Source organism: Leptopilina heterotoma, unplaced genomic scaffold (genome assembly GCF_015476425.1).
Source record: "Leptopilina heterotoma isolate Lh14 unplaced genomic scaffold, ASM1547642v1 Lhet_325, whole genome shotgun sequence".
Lineage (NCBI taxonomy): Eukaryota > Metazoa > Arthropoda > Insecta > Hymenoptera > Figitidae > Leptopilina > Leptopilina heterotoma.
The window spans coordinates 257,382-276,431 of record NW_025111019.1 but is presented as its reverse complement, the minus strand read 5'-3'; the positions used below and the strand labels follow the sequence as shown (position 1 = coordinate 276,431).

The 19,050-nt window shown below is 33.2% G+C and overlaps 1 protein-coding gene across 10 annotated transcripts in view; it reads right to left on the bottom strand.

Moving 5' to 3' along the window:
* LOC122504964 (phosphatase and actin regulator 2) overlaps nt 1-19,050 on the bottom strand; it is a 131,117-nt gene that overhangs the window by 65,451 nt on the left and 46,616 nt on the right. For all 10 annotated transcript variants that reach the window (XM_043616345.1, XM_043616346.1, XM_043616347.1 and 7 more), the window contains 3 exons: nt 18,058-18,222; nt 17,872-17,970; nt 16,032-16,298 (listed from right to left, as the gene is read on the bottom strand). In XM_043616345.1, coding sequence (XP_043472280.1) covers nt 16,032-16,298; nt 17,872-17,970; nt 18,058-18,222 — 531 coding nt within the window. The remainder of the gene's footprint in view (nt 1-16,031; nt 16,299-17,871; nt 17,971-18,057; nt 18,223-19,050) is intronic.

Sequence of the window (19,050 nt, the reverse complement as noted above, 5' to 3'; positions counted from 1 at the left end):
CCAACATTGACTCACCTGTAACAAAAAAAGCATTTTTTAAATTAGAAAAAATACGATAAAAATATTAATCTATCAACTTAACTTTAGGGGATATTTTAGTGATTAAAGGCAAATAATCTGAGAGAGAATGAAAAAGAGAGGAAAAATGAGAGAGGCAGAGGTAAAAAAGAGAAAAAGTTGATTACAGTATAAAATAAGTAAACTAAAAGTAAAGCGGCATTTAATGAGAAAAGTGAAGAATTGGAAAGTTTTTTGGAGACACAGAAGGAATATCTATATTTAAGGAGAAACAGAAGGCGCGCGGTGCTGTAGTTGTCTCGCAAGAACCACAGTCGCCATGGCGATCGATAACTTCCTCGTCGACTCCAAAACATTCTCCAAACTATTTCCCCCTTCTTCAACTTAAACGTGTCTGTGCTCTGTGAATATGACAACCTAACAACCTTGTCACAATATTTCAGTCCGTTTACAAGAAAACCAGAAAAACGCCTTCATTTTACTCATTGTACTCACTAAATCCAACTACTGATTATTTGCTTATTCTTTGGCGAAATCAGAGCTCAGATTCGAAATCACCGACCTCATGTTAGTAGAAAACGAGTACCCACTCGTTGGGGTTTTTATTTTCAAAAAATCCAAATTTCGATTTCGAAAATCCAAAATTTTCAATATAGCCAAAAATTTGAGTTTCTGAATGACCGGCAGACCTCAGATCGCTTTTAGTATACATATAAGGAAAACTAGTTGTGGTAAAACTATTTTTTAAGTTGATAAAACAATGTTTAAGAATTCTCGCAAAATTTTTCTTCCAAAAGACCAAAAAATTCGACAGTCAAAATTCAATCAAACGTACAAACCGATCAAATGTATAGAGTATATCATTCAATAAACATGCTTTTAGACTTGAAAAGGGAATTTTTCCATGGGAATGAAATAAATATAGCAGGAAGTCGTAGTAGTTTTTGTCAAGCTAAAAATCCGGTTTAGGGTGAAACCAACGTGTACGGTGTGTAATTCGAAAAATCCCCCAAAGACTCTAGTGCTTCCATTAAAGTTACGCACGAACAAACTTTGCGGTTGCCTCTCCCAATGAGTTCCAATCAAATGGAAATAATGCTGAAAATTTCTATACTCAAATATTTCTATAAATTACTCTTTCGTAAAATTTCAAATTCATCATCCCGGACTTTTCCTTTCTTTCCCCTGATTTACATTCCAGAAAAGTTTCCAAAAAACAGCAATTTTTGAAGAAAAAAGAAACGTGCGCAAATTCTCTATTAGAAGAATTAGAAGAAATGCGAAGAAAACTTTTTAATATTGTGAAATTTATAGAAATTTCAAAACAACTGAAGAGGAAATAAGAAAAAGAAACTTCGGCAGCTGAAGAAAAATAGAAAATGGGAAATAAAAAAAAGTACTTTGAAAAGTAGGCAAAAAAATAAAAGCAGTTGGTCGCTTTTAAAATTAAAATTTCAATACATTTGTAGCTGACTGAAAAAATTTATTTAAAAAAATTTTCTTTTACTTTAAGTAAATGAGATAAACTGAGGAAAAATCATTTTCAACGCCGCGCACTGGTATAATATTGTATTACATTATCTCGAAATACGTGTGCGGGACATTTTAGGGTTTCAGTTTGAATCAACAGAGAAACCCGATAACCTTGTCTGCTGTCGTGAAAATCTTTTCTATGAAAAGAAAAAAATGCAGATAATATGTATAATTGGGGCCGAGATTATTATACCAACTCGGATAGAATTTTTAAAAAAGCAGTAAAAATTAGGAATTTTACAGCATTAAAAATAGTTAAAATCAAAAAATCTGCTAGCATCAATATAATTGCTGCATTTATGAAAAATACTTTCAGCATCGATTATCTATAATTATTTTTGATATCGGAAATAATTTAATGCCTAAAATTGTACTTGATGCCAGAAATATTTTTAACCTTTAAAGTGCTAAGTGTTGAAAAATCACGCTCAGTGCTGACCCCGGTCTGTCAGACCGCTATTCCCTTTTGACAGTTTTTTAGTCATTTATAATTTTTAAAAGACAACTATTATAAATATTTTTTACTTTTTAACAAAAAAAGTCATTTCTGTATTATGCATTTATTTATTTTATTTATTTTATAAATGCAGTCTATGAGAACTATCAGTAGAACTAGCTGCGCGTCAAGTTGCGCAGACGTCACTCATGGGAATATACTGGAATATACTTTCACTTAAAGCTAACCCCGGTCTCACAGACCGCTATACTTCAAATATTTATTTATATTACAAAATTTAACGAATACAAATTTTTGAAAAAGTTGTCTCCTAACAGATTTTTATAAAATATGAAGCTACTAAAAAGTTCAAGTTCTTATTATACTTTGAAAAAAAGTTACAAGCAAAGAAAATTTTAATAGCGGTCTGTCAGACCGGCATAGCACTTTAAAGGTTAATTCTAAAACTCAGATAATGCTTTTTTACAGTAAATTTTTCAGAGCAAAATTAATTTAAAATTATATAGTAATATTACACGAGCATGCATGTATTTATTAAAATGAAACGAGACAATATAGCTCTCTACACCAGCATTTTTTTGTCACGACGCGACGTGGACAGACGCGCAGGCGCGCCGGCATTCGTTTCGCCCGTCGGTGTGAGGCGCGTCATTGTGTGGGTACGAATTACTACTTTTCCGAGTAAAAATCTTTACGAAATAGTAATAATTGCTCTGATTCGTGATAAATGTTGCTTCGCTCAGAGTATTAATTACTCGGAACATTTTAAATATTACTCGGCTTTTAATAAAATTTAAATTCCTTGAAGTAAATTATACTTTTTATAAAAAATAAAAATTGTTTGAAAACGAAGCAAAATTTACTATTTCGTGCGCAGTTTCAAAATTACTACTTGAAAGTAGTAATTTTTCATCGAAAACAGTATAATTATTACTATTTATTTTTCTCCGTGCACCAATTTTCTTTATTTCCTCAAGGTTTGTTTTTCTGCAGTTGTCATGAATACGAATAGTCAGTACTTTTCTGAAGTTGACAAAAATAAGTCTAGCCTTCTGTCTGACTCATCAAGGGCAGCTAACAAATTGTCCAAATTTAGAAATCACAAAATGAAAACTTCTCTGCTTCTAATTTTCATTATTGCTCTAGTTGCAGAAGGTAACGAAGGAACATGGATTGCTAAACTTGTTGACAACATTAACAATGAACAAATACATGAGGTTGTCATATTTATCAATGGTTATACAAATCTGCATAAGGAAATTTCAAACAACGAAACAGATTTTTCTAAAGACCATCAAATTCATTACGGAGGAAGAACTACAACAGAATACAGAGACAATTACAGAGAAAACTTTATCAAAGATTACAAGAAACATTATGCAACGATCCAAAATATACTGCAAATGATTAGCAACAATTTTCCAACGAGATTGATTACGATAAATGACAAATTACTGAAAGATGTTGCAAAAATAATAGAGGAACAACACTTTAATCCACGAAGTTCGCTTTTTGTTTTGATTCATTTGAAAAATAAGGAAAATTCATTTCCTTCAGGGGTGGTTAACGATTTTCTAACAGAACTCTGTGAAAATAGATGGCGACCAAAGTATTTGATCATTATGTTTAGAAAAAGTGAAGTTGACATCTACAAACAACACCTACAAGAATTGTGGTCAAAAAGGTTCCTAGATGCCACAATTCTGGAAGTGATACAACCTAACGAAAGGAAACAAACTCTGAGACAAGTGATACAGCGACAGAAGCAACAAAAGGAGAAGACAAGAATTATTCATTTAGATCCGTTTACAAACACATTAAATACAAACAAAAGAGGTACTTTGTTTCCAGAAAAGCTTCGCAATCTACATGGATATAAAGTGAAAATAAGTTTCTTGAACAGACCACCAGATATTTATGTGAATCATTACGAACAGCCGTTAAAAATTTTTGGAATAATGAACCAGAAAATGTTGCTCTTGTCAAGATTAATGAATTTTCAAATACACGTACCAAATATCACAACTCCCGGACATTTCAGTTGTCTGAAAAATGATTCATCTGGGCAAAAGATTGCCCTGCGGTATGGAACTATCCATCTTGCTGCTGAAGAATATGGAAGATATGGGTCTTGTGAAGAAAAATTGTACGAATTCAGTCGAGGTATTGGCATGTCCACGATTATTCTCGTTGTTCCAATTTTGGCAGAGGAATCAGAAACAACAATTATCTTAGAAACCCTAAATGGAATTTCCATCTTAACAATTCCATTTTTCCTCTATCTACTCTTTCGAATTCTCCACTTTGATGAAACGATCTGGCACTTCGAGTACATTCTCCAAATAATGATCGGTTTCGTTGTTCTTCTTGTACCGAAAAGAAAATTAGAAAAGAAGGTTTTCTTATTTCTAACATTTACGAATTTCTTCTTCGCTTCATTCATTTACACAACCTTGACATCAGTTTACGTGAAGCACGACCAAAAGGCACAATTCGAAAACATTCAAGACGTTCTCGATTCAGGAGTTCCGATCAAAATGGATTCATTGTACTACAATCTAACTTTCGAAAAAAGTGTAAGTAAAATTCGTCGATTATTGCTAAGAGCTGATCACATGGATAGAGATATTAAAAAATGTTTGCACGACTTGAGAATTTTTAAAAATGTTACCTGCATTGGCAAGAAAAATGCAATTTTATATCATTTATCAAATATGAAGAAAAGAAGTCAACCAGTTGCAAAAATTATTGAAGAAGAAATTAGCAGTGCAATAAGTAACACTGTCATGGAGCCTGGGTCGCCGTTTGTTCGTCGATTCGATATTTTGATACAAAGAATGTACGACACAGGGATAGTGAAGAAATGGTGGGATTTGTACTATTACGAGGATCCGAGAGAAATTGGAAACTTAAATACTTCAATAATATCTGAAGTATCGAGTGCTAAGGTACTCAAACAAGTATTTTTAAACTTTAGTATTGGATTCGTAATTTCCATTTCTGTCTTTATGCTCGAATTACTGGTTGGTAAGAAATTGGAACGAAAGATAAGATCCTAACATTACATAGCATTGCTACCGTTCAAAGAGATTAACCTAGTTATCCACTTATCTTGATTGTGAATTCAATTTCCTTCAGTTGTTCCTCCATTTATTGAAGGATTGTTTTTCAACTGTTGTCATGAAAACGAGTACTAATTTTCCGATACAAAAACTTCCACTATTCCTTTAAACTTGAAAGGGATAAGTCCAGATTTTATCTGACGTATCACGTGTGACAAAAAAGTTGGCATTTACAGATAACAAAATGAAAATTTGTCTGCTTCTAATTTTCATTATTTCTCTCGTCACAGAAGGTAACGAAGGAACATGGATTGCTAAGATTGTTGACAACATTAACAATGAACAAATTCACGAGGTTGTGATATTTATCAATGGTTACATAAATCACCCGAAGGAAATTTCAAACAATAATACTTATTTTACCGAAAATCAACGAATCTATTACAGAGGAGAATCTATAACAGAATACAGAGATAATTACAGAGGAAACTTTACCCAAGATTACGACAAAAATTTTGCAACAATTGAAAAAATACTGCAAGTGATTAGCAACAATTTTCCAACGAGATTGATTACGATAAGTGACAAAATGCTAAAAAATGTTGCAAAAGTAATAGAGGAACAACACTTCAATCCACGAAGTTCGCTTTTCATTTTGATTTATTTGAAAAATAAGGAAAATTCATTTCCTTTAGGGGTGGTTAACGATTTTCTAACAGAACTCTGTGAAAATAGATGGCGACCAAAGTATTTGATCATCATGTTTAGAAAAAGTGAAGTTGCCATCTACAAACAACACCTACAAGAATTGTGGTCAAAAAGGTTCCTAGATGCCACAATTCTTGAAGTGATACAACCTAACGAAGGGAACCAAACTCTGAAACAAGTGATACAGCGACAGAAGCAGCAAAAGGAGAAGACAAGAATTATTCATTTCAATCCATTTAAAAGCACTTTAAATATCAACAAAAGAGGTACTTTGTTTCCAGAAAAGCTTCGCGATCTACATGGATTTAGACTAAAGATAAGTTTTGTAAACGTACCACCTGAAATTTATGTCAATCATTCCGAACAACCATTAAATATATCTGGATTAATGTATCAGAAAATAACCCTCTTGTCAAAACTAATGAATTTTCAATTTGACATTCCAAATCTGACAACTTCTGGACACTTTAATTGTGTAAAAAATGACTCAGTTGGACAAACTCGAGCGCTACGGTATGGAACAATTCACCTCGCTGCTAGTGAATTTGGAAGGTACGCGTTCTGTGAAAGTAAACTCTATGAATTTAGTCGAGGTATTGGATTGTCCACTGTTAGTCTCATTGTTCCAATATTGGCGGAACAATCAGAAACAACAATTATTTTTCAAGTCCTGAGCGGAATTTCGATCTTATCGATTCCACTCTTTTTCTACATACTCTTTCAAACTCTTCGCTTTGATAAAACAGTCTGGCAAGTTGAGTACATCCTTCTAATGATGATCGGTTTTGTTGTTCCCTCGGTACCAAAAAGAAAATTTGAAAGAATGTTTTTCTTATTTCTAACTTTCACGAATTTCTTTTTCTCATCATTCATTTACACAACATTGACATCAGCTTACGTGAAAAATAACCAAAAGGCACAATTTGAAAATATTCAAGACGTTCTTGATTCAGGAATTCAGATCAAAATGGATTCATTGTACTACAATCTTACTTTCGAAACAAGTGTTGGTAAAGTTCGTGAATTAATGCTAAAAGCTGATCACATGGATCGTGATACAAATAAATGTTTACACGACTTGAGAATGTTTAAAAATATCACCTGCATTGCCAAGAAGGTTGCGATTTTACACAATTTATCAAATATGAAGAAAAGAAGCCAACCAGTTGCAAAAATTATTGAAGAAGAAATTAGCAATCCATTAAGTAATACTGTCATGGAGCCAGGATCGCCGTTTGTTCATCGATTCGATATTTTGATACAAAGAATGCACGACACAGGTATAGTGAAGAAATGGTGGGATTTGTACTATTACGAGGATCCAAGGGAAATTGGAGACTTGAATACTTCAATAATGTCGCAAGGAACCAGTAACAAGGCAATTCAACAAGTGTTTTTGATTTTTAGTTTCGGATTCGTAATTTCCATTTCTGTCTTTATACTCGAATTATTGATTGGTAAGAAGGAGAAACAAAAGATAAGATCATAAATTTTCATCCCATTTCTACCTTTTAAGAATCCTTTCCTATTTATTCATGTATCTTGATTTTGAATTCAATTTGCTTTAGTTGTTTTTTTCATTTATTGATAGATTGTTTTTCAACAACTGTTGTCATGAAAACGAATACATACTTATTTTCCGATACACAAACATTCACTATTCCTTTAAGGTTGAAAAGGAAAAGTCCATATTTTGTCTGACTTATCAAATGTAACAAAAAAATTGTCGATAATGAAAAATTACTTGCTTCTAATTTTTGTTACTGCTTTAATCGTGGGAGGAACCAATGAAAAACAAAAAGCGGCATGGACTATTAAGCTTTTTGACAACATTAGAAATGAATCAGTTCATGAAGTTGTGATATTCATTAATGGAATATTTACCACAGACAATAGAGACCATTTTGGTGAAAACTTTACCAAAGATTACGATAAAGATTTTGTAACAATTAAAAATATACTCCAAATGATAAGCAACAATTTTCCAATGAGATTGATTACGATAAGTGACAAATTGTTAAAAGATGTTGCAAAACTAATCAAGGAACCTGACTTTAATCCACGAAGTTCGCTTATCGTTTTAATTTATTTGAAAAATAAGGAAAATTCATTTCCTTTAGGGGTGGTTAACGATTTTCTAACAGAACTCTGTGAAAATAGATGGCGACCAAAGTATTTGATAATTATCTTTAGAAAAATTGAAGCTGCTGTCTACAAACAACACCTACAAGAATTGTGGTCAAAAAGGTTCCTAGATGCCACAATTCTGGAAGTGATACAACCTAACGAAAGGAACCAAACTCTGAGACAAGTGATACAGCGACAGAAGCAGCAAAAGGAGAAGACAAGAATTATTCATTTCAATCCATTTAAAAGCACTTTAAATATCAACAAAAGAGGTACTTTGTTTCCAGAAAAGCTTCGCGATCTACATGGATTTAGACTAAAGATAAGTTTCTTGAACAGACCACCTGAGATTTATGTCAATCATTCCCAACGACCGCTAAATATTTCTGGATTAATGTATCAGAAGATCGAACTCTTGGCAAAACTAATGAACTTTCGAATAGACGTTGCAAATATCACAACTTTCGGATATTTCAATTGTGTGAAAAATGAATCAGTTGGTCAAAATCATGCCTTACGGAATGGGCATATTCAGCTTGCTGCTACAGAGTTTGGAAGGTTCGCGTCCTGTGAGAACAAACTCTACGAATTCAGTCGAGGTATTGGCATGTCCACGATTATTCTCGTTGTTCCAATTTTGGCAGAGGAATCCGAAACAATAGATATTGAATTATTAATTATTCAAGCCCTAAGCGGAGTCTCCATCTTAGCTATTCCGTTCTTCTTCTTTCTACTCTTTCGAATTCTCCACTTTGATAAAACAGTCTGGCACTTCGAGTACATTCTTCAAATGATGATTGGATTCGCTGTTCCCTTGGTACCAAAAAGAAAGTTAGAGAGAATATTTTTCTTATTCCTAATTTTTACGAATTTCTTTTTCTGTTCAATCATTTACACAACCTTGACAACAGCTTACGTGAAAAATAACCAAAAGGCACAATTCGAAAATATTCAAGACGTTCTTGATTCAGGAATTCAGATCAAAATGGATTCATTGTACTACAATCTTACCTACGAAGAGAGTGATGGTAATATTCGGAAATTATTAGACAAAGCAGATCACATGGATCGAAAAATTAAGAAATGTTTGGACAATTTGAGGTTGTTTAAAAATGTCACCTGTATAGCTACGAAGGATACCGTTTTAGATCAGTTTTCATTGACCAAGAAAGGAAAGAGTGAAGCTGTTGCGAAACTTATTGATGAGGAAATTAGCAATGGGATGAGTAACACTGTTATGGAGCCAGGATCGCCGTTTGTTCATCGATTCGATGTGTTGATACAAAGAATGTACGACACAGGAATAGTGAAAAGATGGTGGGATTGGTACTATTACCAAGATCCGAGGGAAATTGGTAACTTACATACTTCAATAATGTCTGGAGAAACAAGTGCTAAGGTTCTCAAACAAGTATTTTTGATGTTTGGTATTGGATACGTAATTTCCGTTTTCGTCTTTATGCTCGAATTATTGATTGGTAAGAAAGTAAAACAAAAGATAAGATCCTAACTTTTCATTCCATTTCTGCCTTTTAAGAAACTTATCCAATTTATTCATGTATCTTGATTTTGAATTCAATTTGCTTTAGTTGTTTCTCCATTTCTTCAAGGTTTGTTTTTCGACTGTTGTCATGAAAACGAATGGTAATTTTACGCTATGAAACATTCACTACTTCTCTAAAGTTGAGAAGAATACGGCCAGCCTACTATTCCTGTGATGATGAGTAACAAAAAATTGTAGTGCTATAAGATCGAAATGAAACTTTGCCTACTTCTAATCTTTATTTTTGCTCTGGTCTCAGAGGGAAAACAAGAGGAGAAATCATGGATTGTCGGACTTGTTGACTATATCAGAGATGATGCAAACATTCACCAAGTTGTGTTATTTATTAACAACTGCAAAAATTGTAAGGGTGTTTCGAATTATGATGTAAATCCATACGAAGATAACCGTTATGCAATGATTGAAATGATACTTCAGAAGATAAGCAACTGTTTTCCAATGAGACTGATTACAATAAGTGATGATTTCCAAAAAGATTCTAGGAAACTATTCGAGGAACAAGATTTTAATCCACGAAGTTCGCTGTTAGTTTTAATAGATTCGAAAAGTAAAGACAAGGAGGTCAATGCTTTGGCAGATATTAGTGATCTTCTATCAGAGCTCTGTCAAAATAGAAAACGACCTAAATACTTAATCATCATCTTTAAAAAATTTGGAAATACTGTCTATAGACAGCATCTACAGAAACTATGGTCTGAAAGGTTCTTGGATGTCACAATTTTGGAGATAATACAATCTAACGAACAAAGTCGAACTGTAAACCAATTGTTACAGCAACAAAATGAAGAAAAGGAACAACTAAATCAGGAAAACAAACTTTTAAAGCAACAGAACCAAGGAAAGGAGACATCAAGAATAATTAATTTGAATCCATTCAGTAACATCCTGAAAATAAGTAAAAATTGTTCGAGAAACCATTTTTTTCCGCAAAAACTTGGCAATCTACACAAATATGACTTAAAAATAAGTTTCGTAAATCGACCACCTGAGGTTTTTATCAACCACTCACAAAGACCTTTAATCGTTTCTGGACTAATGTATCAAAAATTGGCACTTTTGTCAAACCTTATGAATTTTCGAATAGAAATTCCAAATATCACATTTAATGGAAACTTCAGTTGCGTGAAAAATGACACAGTAGGTCAAAATCGAGCCCTACGGTTTGGAAAGATCAACCTGATTGCAATGGAATACGCACGACTTGTATCCTGTGAGGACAAGCTCTACGAATTCAGCAAAGGCATAGGAATATTGCAGTTTCTCCTAGTGGTTCCAATTTTGCCAGACAAATCCGAAACACAAATTAAAATAAATGCCGTAAATGGTATAGTAGTTCTGAGCGTACCTATATTTGTTTTCCTTATATTCAAAATACTAAATTTCGATCAAAATTTCTGGCACTTCGAATCAATCATCCGAATTTTAATGGGATTTACAGTGCCTTACGAACCACATAGGCGAATGCAGAAAATTATCTTCCTACTCTTACTCTGGTCAAGTTTCTTCTTCTCATCATTTATCTACATGACACTAACATCAGTAAAAGTTCACAGTGATCAAAAAGTACAATTTGAAAACATCAAAGATGTTCTCCTCTCGGAAATTCCTGTCAGAATCGAAGCACTGCATTACAATCTCACTTACGAATTGAGTCAGGGGAAAATTCGAAAATTGTTAGACAGAGCAGAGCAAGTGAATGATACGAAAAGACAATGTCTCGATGAATTGATTAATTACAAAAATGTCTCTTGCATCGTTATCAAAGATGTGACAATGTATTATCTTTCGGTAATGAAGAAAGACAAGATGATAATGCAACCAGTTGTGAAAATTATCGACGAGTATATTGTCAGTCGTACGAGTAATACTATCTTGGAACCTGGTTCACCGTTTGTTAATCGATTCGATATTTTGATACAGCGAATGTATGATTCGGGAATTATCAAAAAATGGTGGGATGAATACTACTATGAGTCTTTAACAACTGCAGGAGAACTGAACACTTTAGCGTCTGTGGAAATCAGTGACAAGGTAATTACGCAAATATTCTTAATCTTTAGTATCGGATACGTAATTTCCATTGTTGTCTTTATAATCGAATTATTTACGGACTATCTGCTAAAGCAAGCTCCGATTTCTGCTTGGAAATAAATAGAACAAAAAAGAAATTTCAAATCTAAAAATCCACTTACAGATGATATTTATTCAAATTGTAGGTACGAAATTTACCATTATTGCTATGTTGTGGCAAACGTTGCCATGGAAGCACCTTCTATGCAATTTTACTAGTACAGAAAAACAATATTGATAGTATTCCTTAATATTTGAAAAGCAGTCGATATCATCAAAGCACTTTGAAATGTTCAGTTTTAATTCTGAAAAATGAAAATCTATCAAAAGTTCTTTCTCTTCGGAAGCATTTTTATTGAAGTAAGTAGCGAACAGTGGATGGACAATTTAGTCCAATTTGTCGAAAAGGACAGTGGCGTGCATGAAATTATTCTGTTTGTGAACACAAGTCAGGAACAAATTGTATCTAGTGACTATTGGAATGTGAAAGAAAGTGTACCTAATGGAACGGATTTGTACGAATCTTACAGGGAAAATGCAAACTCTAAGAATTTGTATCGAGAAATCCAAACATTGCTAAAGAAGTTGAACACTTTTCCGAACAGATTAGTTGCCGTAAATGAAGATTTACTGAAATCAAGTGAGAAATTTTTGAGTGACTATCAAAATACCCAGAATTCTTTATTTGTTTTGATAAGTACAGAAAATGACGAAGGGGACGAAAATACTTGGGCTAGTATAAATACCATCCTTGGTAATCTCTGTCGTAATAGAAGGCGACCAAAATATTTGATCATCAAGTTCGGAACAATGAGTCTTGCCTTCTACAGACAACATCTACAACAATTGTGGGAAAAAAGATTTCTAGATGCCACAATTTTGGAGATAACGCAACCTGACGAAGAAACCCAAAAACTCAACCATGTGTTAGAGGAACAACAGAATCAACAAAACAAATCAAAGGGGACAACAACAATTTTTAATTTGAATCCATTCAGTAACACCCTGAAAATAAGTAAAAGATGTTCCAGGAATAGTTTCTTTCCGGACAAACTTGGCAATCTACAGGGATATAACATAAACGTTGCCTACATTAACCGACCACCTGAGGTCACCATAGACCACAATGTAGTACCACCGAAAGTCTCGGGCCTAATGCATCAGAAGATATCCATTCTGGCGAAATTGATGAATTTTCGAATCAATATCGCCAACATAACAAAGGCAGGATCATACGGCTGTCATCGAAATGAAACAAGCGGTCAGGTACGTGCACTGATAGACGGTACGATTGACCTAATTGCCATCGAATTCGGGAGAAACGTACCCTGTGAAAATTATCTCTACGAATTCTGCAATGGCATCGGTATGGCAAAGAGTGTTCTCCTTGTTCCAATTATAGTAGAAAAAGTCGATACGAAAATAATCATGAAATCGATGAACGGAATTCTATTTCTAAGCATACCAGTATTTCTCTGGCTCTTCCTTCAGTTACTTCACTTCGATCCCAAACTTTGGCATCTTGAGAACATTGTTCGTATGATGATGGGTTTCGTCGTACCACGCGAGCCAAACAAAAGAAACGAACGTATGTTTTTCATATTCATTTTCGGGTCTAATTTTCTCTTCTCATCGAGCATTTTTATGACCCTAACTTCAAATCAAGTGAGTAATCAACAAACAATAAAGTTCGACAAAATTGACGACGTCCTAGAAGCGGAAATACCAGTAAAAATCGAATCCCTCTACTACTATCTTTTTTATCCAGCAAGCAATGGTAGTATTCGTAAATTGTTGGAACGAGCGGAGCACCTCAACGTAATAATGCAAGAATGTATCGAAGAATTGATTAACCACAAGAATGTTACTTGTATCGTGAAAAGAGAGAATGCCCTAAAGTATACATCGAAAAAGGCGGAAAGTGTGTTACAAACGGTTGCAAAAATAATACCAGAGGATATCACTAACACTCTGAGTAATACCGTTCTCGAACCTGGATCACCGTTTGCCTCTCGATTCGATATTTTAATACAACGAATGTATGACTCCGGAATTGTTGATAAATGGTGGAAAAAATACTACAATGAGGATCCGAATGAAATGGGCGGATTGAGTGCTCAAGTATCGACTGAAGATCTCAGCGACAAGGTAATTAGACACGTATTTTTCGTCTTCAGCTTCGGATACTTGATTTCGATTCTAGTATTTATTATCGAATTGCTGTTATTTCATTACCATAAAAATTCTCTAGTTCTAAATTCAAAAATTTTTTAACTGGTATATTTATCTAAACAAACAAAGTTTTGTGCAAAATTTATAAACTATACTTTTCTTTCTGCCAATTGTATGCAGAAGAATCGATTTTCCTTCTACAGTCAGGAAAAAATGGTTGATAATAATTGTATTTATCCAAACAGCATCTGTATTATTTTGATATTTGTGTTACCGCATATGTTGGCATGAAAATGACCTTACTTTGTAGTTACTCCTGTTTTAAAAATAAGAAAGTGTCTAGTTGACATACGACATTCAGTCGATTACACGATGGACATGTACCTGCGAATTTTGGTTCTTATTAGCATCATGATTGATGCAAGAGGAGAAACGTGGCTGGACGATTTCATCAATTCCACCAAGGAGGATTGCACCATTCATGAAATTGTTCTGTTCATGAATGTAAGATCGGAAAAAATTATGTCTAGTGGTAGTAAAATACGGAAACAAAGTGAACCTAATGGAACGAATTTCCAAGAATTCGGTCGAAATGCGATCCTCAAGGATTCATTCCTAGAAATTCAAACATTCCTGAAGAAATTAAACACTTTTCCGAATAGATTAGTGGCTGTAAATGAAGAACTACTGAAAAGTGAGAAAATGGATGACTATCAAAATACCCAGAACTGTTTGTTTGTTTTGATAAATACAGAAAACGACAAGGACCAAAATACTAGGGATGAAATGGACGAATTTTTTGGCCACATTTGTCAAAATAGGATGAGACCAAAATACTTGATTGTCAACTTCAGGGAAATGGAAACTTCCGTCTACAGACAAAAACTAGAGAAGTTATGGTCGAAACGATTTCTAGATGCCACGGTTTTGGAGATAGTGCAACCTAACAAAGGAAACCAAACTCTGAAACAAGTGATACAGAACAAGCAACAAAAGAAGACAAGAATTATCAATTTTGATCCGTTTAGTAACACTCTGAGAGTCAGCAAAACTGGTCCTTGGTTTCCGAATAAGGTGAAGAATTTGCAAGGATACCGAATGACGATAAGCTTCGTGGAAAGACCACCGGAAGTTTTTATAAATCATGACCAAAATCCACGTCATGTCTCCGGTCTAACGTATCAAAAAATATCGCTCCTGTCCGAGTTGATGAATTTTAAAATAGAAATCGCGAACATAACGAAAGCTGGATCGTTCGGTTGTTTTCGAAATGAAACCAGCCATCAGGTGCTTGCCCTAATAGACCGGGACATCCACTTCGTTGGCACCGAATTCGGCCGATACGCGGAGTGCGAAAACAAACTCTACGAATTCAGCCGAGGTGTCAGCATGGCGAAGATAGTTTTAATAGTACCGATAATCGAGGACAAATGCGACACGGTTGAAATCACAAACCACGGTCTGAGTCTGATTATAGTAACCAGCGTGCCGACAGTTTTATCCCTAATTTTCAGACTACTACGCTTCGAAGAAAGAGTCTGGCACACGGAGTACATTCTGCAAATGATGATCGGCTTCGTCGCTCCTAACGAGCCGAGGAAAATATTAGAAAAAGCCATCTTCCTACTTATTCTCTTCTTGAATTTTTTCTTCTCCTCCTTCATACACACCAGCTTAACATCAGTTTACGTTGGACAGGAAAAAAATGCAAAGTTTGAAAGTATGCAAGACGTTTTAAACTCGGAAATTGCCATCCGAAGCGAAGCCCTCTACTACTATCTTTGCTACGAAACAAGTGATGGCGACATTAGAAAGTTGTTCGACAAAGCGGAACGCACGGATGCAACTTTAGGATGTATTAAAAATTTGATCAGGTATAAAAACGTCACTTGTATCGGAAAGAAGGATGAAATTCTCCATCTACTGAATAATTTGAAGGGAAATAATTCCCAACCGGCAGTGAAAATGATCGAAGAGGAAATATTCTCGACATTAAGTAACACCGCTCTGGAACCGGGATCGCCGTTCGTCAAGCACTTTGATAAATTAGTCCAAAGGATGTACGATGCCGGAATCGTGGACAAATGGTGGGATAAGTATCTACATGAGGATCCAAGCGAAATCGGCAATTTGAATACCAACAAATCGACTGATGACATCAACGAAAAAATAATCAAACGAGTGCTACTGTTCATCAGTTTCGGTTACGTGATTTCGACCATTACTTTTATTCTCGAATTGCTAATTTTGTTTTCGCCTCATTTTGGAGAAACTCTCCAAGAAACCGGTGGGGAATGAAATAAAAAATTGTCTTTCCTACCTTGTGCGTTTCCATTGTGTTGGTTCGCCTGCGGTAATCCCGGATAAAGAGACGAGAGATGCAGTAAATTTTGATTGTTGGGTGGACCCGAATTGGCAGTTGTCGGTGTCGACGTTGCCGATGGTGGTTTCTGGGATTGCTGGCCAGCAGTGGTTATCCCTTGGGTCAAAGTTGTGCCACCATTACCGGTGCCGTTTCCTGGTTGATGTTGAGACGTTTGTTGTGGAGTCGGTGGTTTCTGTGTAATTCGCGACTCGCCCATGGGACCTGAAATGTTTCACAATTATTCGGTTTATTACCTTAATGTTTAATGTCTATTCTTTAAATAAAGCATTATTTATTTTTTTTGTTTTATTTACGTTTCAATTTTACTTTTTCTAATTATTCTTTTTGTTTCTTTAATTGTATACAACTAAAGACAGTTCTTATTCATTATTTAGATTATTTAATAATAATGAAAACTATTATTATGCAAATATTAAATTTTTAAATATAGATGTAGTTTTATTATTTATTTACGATTTTATTGTGCACCGGCTATAATTTACATTTGCATCAAATATAATCTCACATATTAATACACAAAACTTTGAATAAATATCTAATAATGTAAATAATTTCAAAATATCTATTTGCTAAAATACAAATTATAAATTTAAAAGTCTATTTAAAATTTTTAAGCAATTAATAATTTCAATAAGTGCAGGCCTCGAATCGACTTTAAAACACAAAAAGTCGCTTATTTAGTCGATTAAAAATACAAAAAAGTCGTTTATTTAATTCAGTATTGCAACAAAAATTTTATCTTGTAACTGTAATTTATTATTGTCTATACATTCAATTTATTATATATACAATTAAAAAATTTCCAAACAATTGAATTTTGGTAAAAACTTTTTAAAATAATTGAAATTTGATAAAATATTTTTAAAATAATTGAATTTTGGTACAATCTTTTAAAAATAATTAAAATTTGATAAAATAATTGAAAAAAGTCGAAAAATTCAATATCCGAGGCCAGTAAGTGTGATTTATGGAATTGTTAAAATTTTTTCATTTTTAATTATTAATTATTATTTATAGTTGATTAATAATGCACTTACATCAATTGCTTCATTAAATAAATTTAGATTAAATAAATAAATTTTTAAAATAAAAATTAAAAAAATTGAAATTATATTTTTCATTACTCTTTAAATGCGTGTAATTCAATTCAATAAATGTAAAACTTTGATAGTCTAATGAAATAACTGTGACTCATGTCAGAGGCGGCACCTAGTCAATTGCTCAGGAAATAATAAAACGAATTTAAGGTCGGTAAGAAAGATAACGTGCAGTAAAATATAATTTAAACATTTTCCTCCACGGTAACTTACTCACGAAAGGATCAATAACCATTATTAACAGAGAAATACAAATTTTTAAAGAATTCAAATACGAAAGACTTTGAAATAAAAATTTTGGAAAATTAAAATTTTATCGTTTTAATTTCTAATTTTCGAGAGTAATAGATAGTTAAAAAAATAAAAACGTGATAATAATATAAACATTACTATTAGTATTATTATCATTATTTTAATTACTTTATTTATTTATATTTAAATATAATAAAAAATAAATTTATTTGTTACATTTATTGTATTATTATTAAACCGAATTATACTTGTTCACTAATGTAATACTTAATATTAACTATTATTGAAAATATAATGAAGACTGAATAAAATGAAAAGTTGGAGAGTAATTAGGAAATAATTATTGAGACCCTCTGTAAATATAAATGACTGCGGAGTGCGCAAAATTGTGACATCGCACATAAGAAATTAAAGAGCTGACTCACCATTTTCTGGTATTGGTGTGATTGGACTCTCGGGTAACAGTATTCCTTTTTGCACCAATTCCTCTCTTTTCGCGCGAAAAGAAATTTTCCTCTCGAGAGCTTAAAAAAAGAATAAAATAATCATTTTCGAATACTTTAACTTAAAAAGGAAGAAAATAAGTCAAAATAATGTAAAATAAAACTTACATCTCGATGCAGCCTCAAATTTATCCGATTTCTTTTTTCGTTTCCATTTCCATGGTTTGAATAGTCTACCGAGAGCGGAAAATTTACTTTTCCTTTCAATTGGCGGTGTTCTCGCTCCAGAACCCAAACTGTTTGTTCGTAGAGCTGCTCCATTTTGCTTCTTTGCTGTAACAGAACAAAATTTTAAATTAAAATCCAAATAAATTCTATTGAAGGTTCTGTTCTTTATTCTTTTTCTTTACATTACAATATTGTACTGAGAGAGAGGTTTATTTATAGGCACATTTCTCGTGAGTAGAGCAGGAAAAAAACATTTTCATCAAATATTGTTCGTTCAATGTTTATATTTATCATGGGAGGGAAAATTTGATTATTTAATGATAAGAGAACTTGAATAACAACGGGAGATTCCCTCTTATCGACAGTTTTCTAGAGATGCGCTTTACAGATACCTGCATTACCCCCACACACATTGTAGCATCAACAATTATTGCTCGATAATTCAAATCAACATTGTTTATTCAATACGAGTACAGACTTCGCACTCGATAATTCATTTTTAAAAAGTAGCAAAAAGTAGCTAACGAAAAATTAAACTTGACGACCAACAAAACTCGCGTCAGTCTCTTCCCAAAACTGACGAAAATTCCATTCCATATTTCATTTTCCCGACTTTTTCCTAATTTTCATCGAAAATATTTACTCCTTCTCATCCTACTGCTAATAAATTCAATTCCTGCAACGAATTTTATTCTTCATCAGAGAATTTCAATATTTAGAAAAATAATTTCATTCTTGCGAACAATTTTATGAAATTTTTTTTAATTAATTCATTTCTTTCGAATAATTTTATGCAAATTCTAATTTAAATAATTGATTACCTAAAAAATTTTTATTATTCATGAAAAGAATTCAATTCTTACGAAGATTTTTACAAACAACTTTTTAAATAATTGAATTCTGTTTAGAAGTTTCATGAAAATAGTCGATATT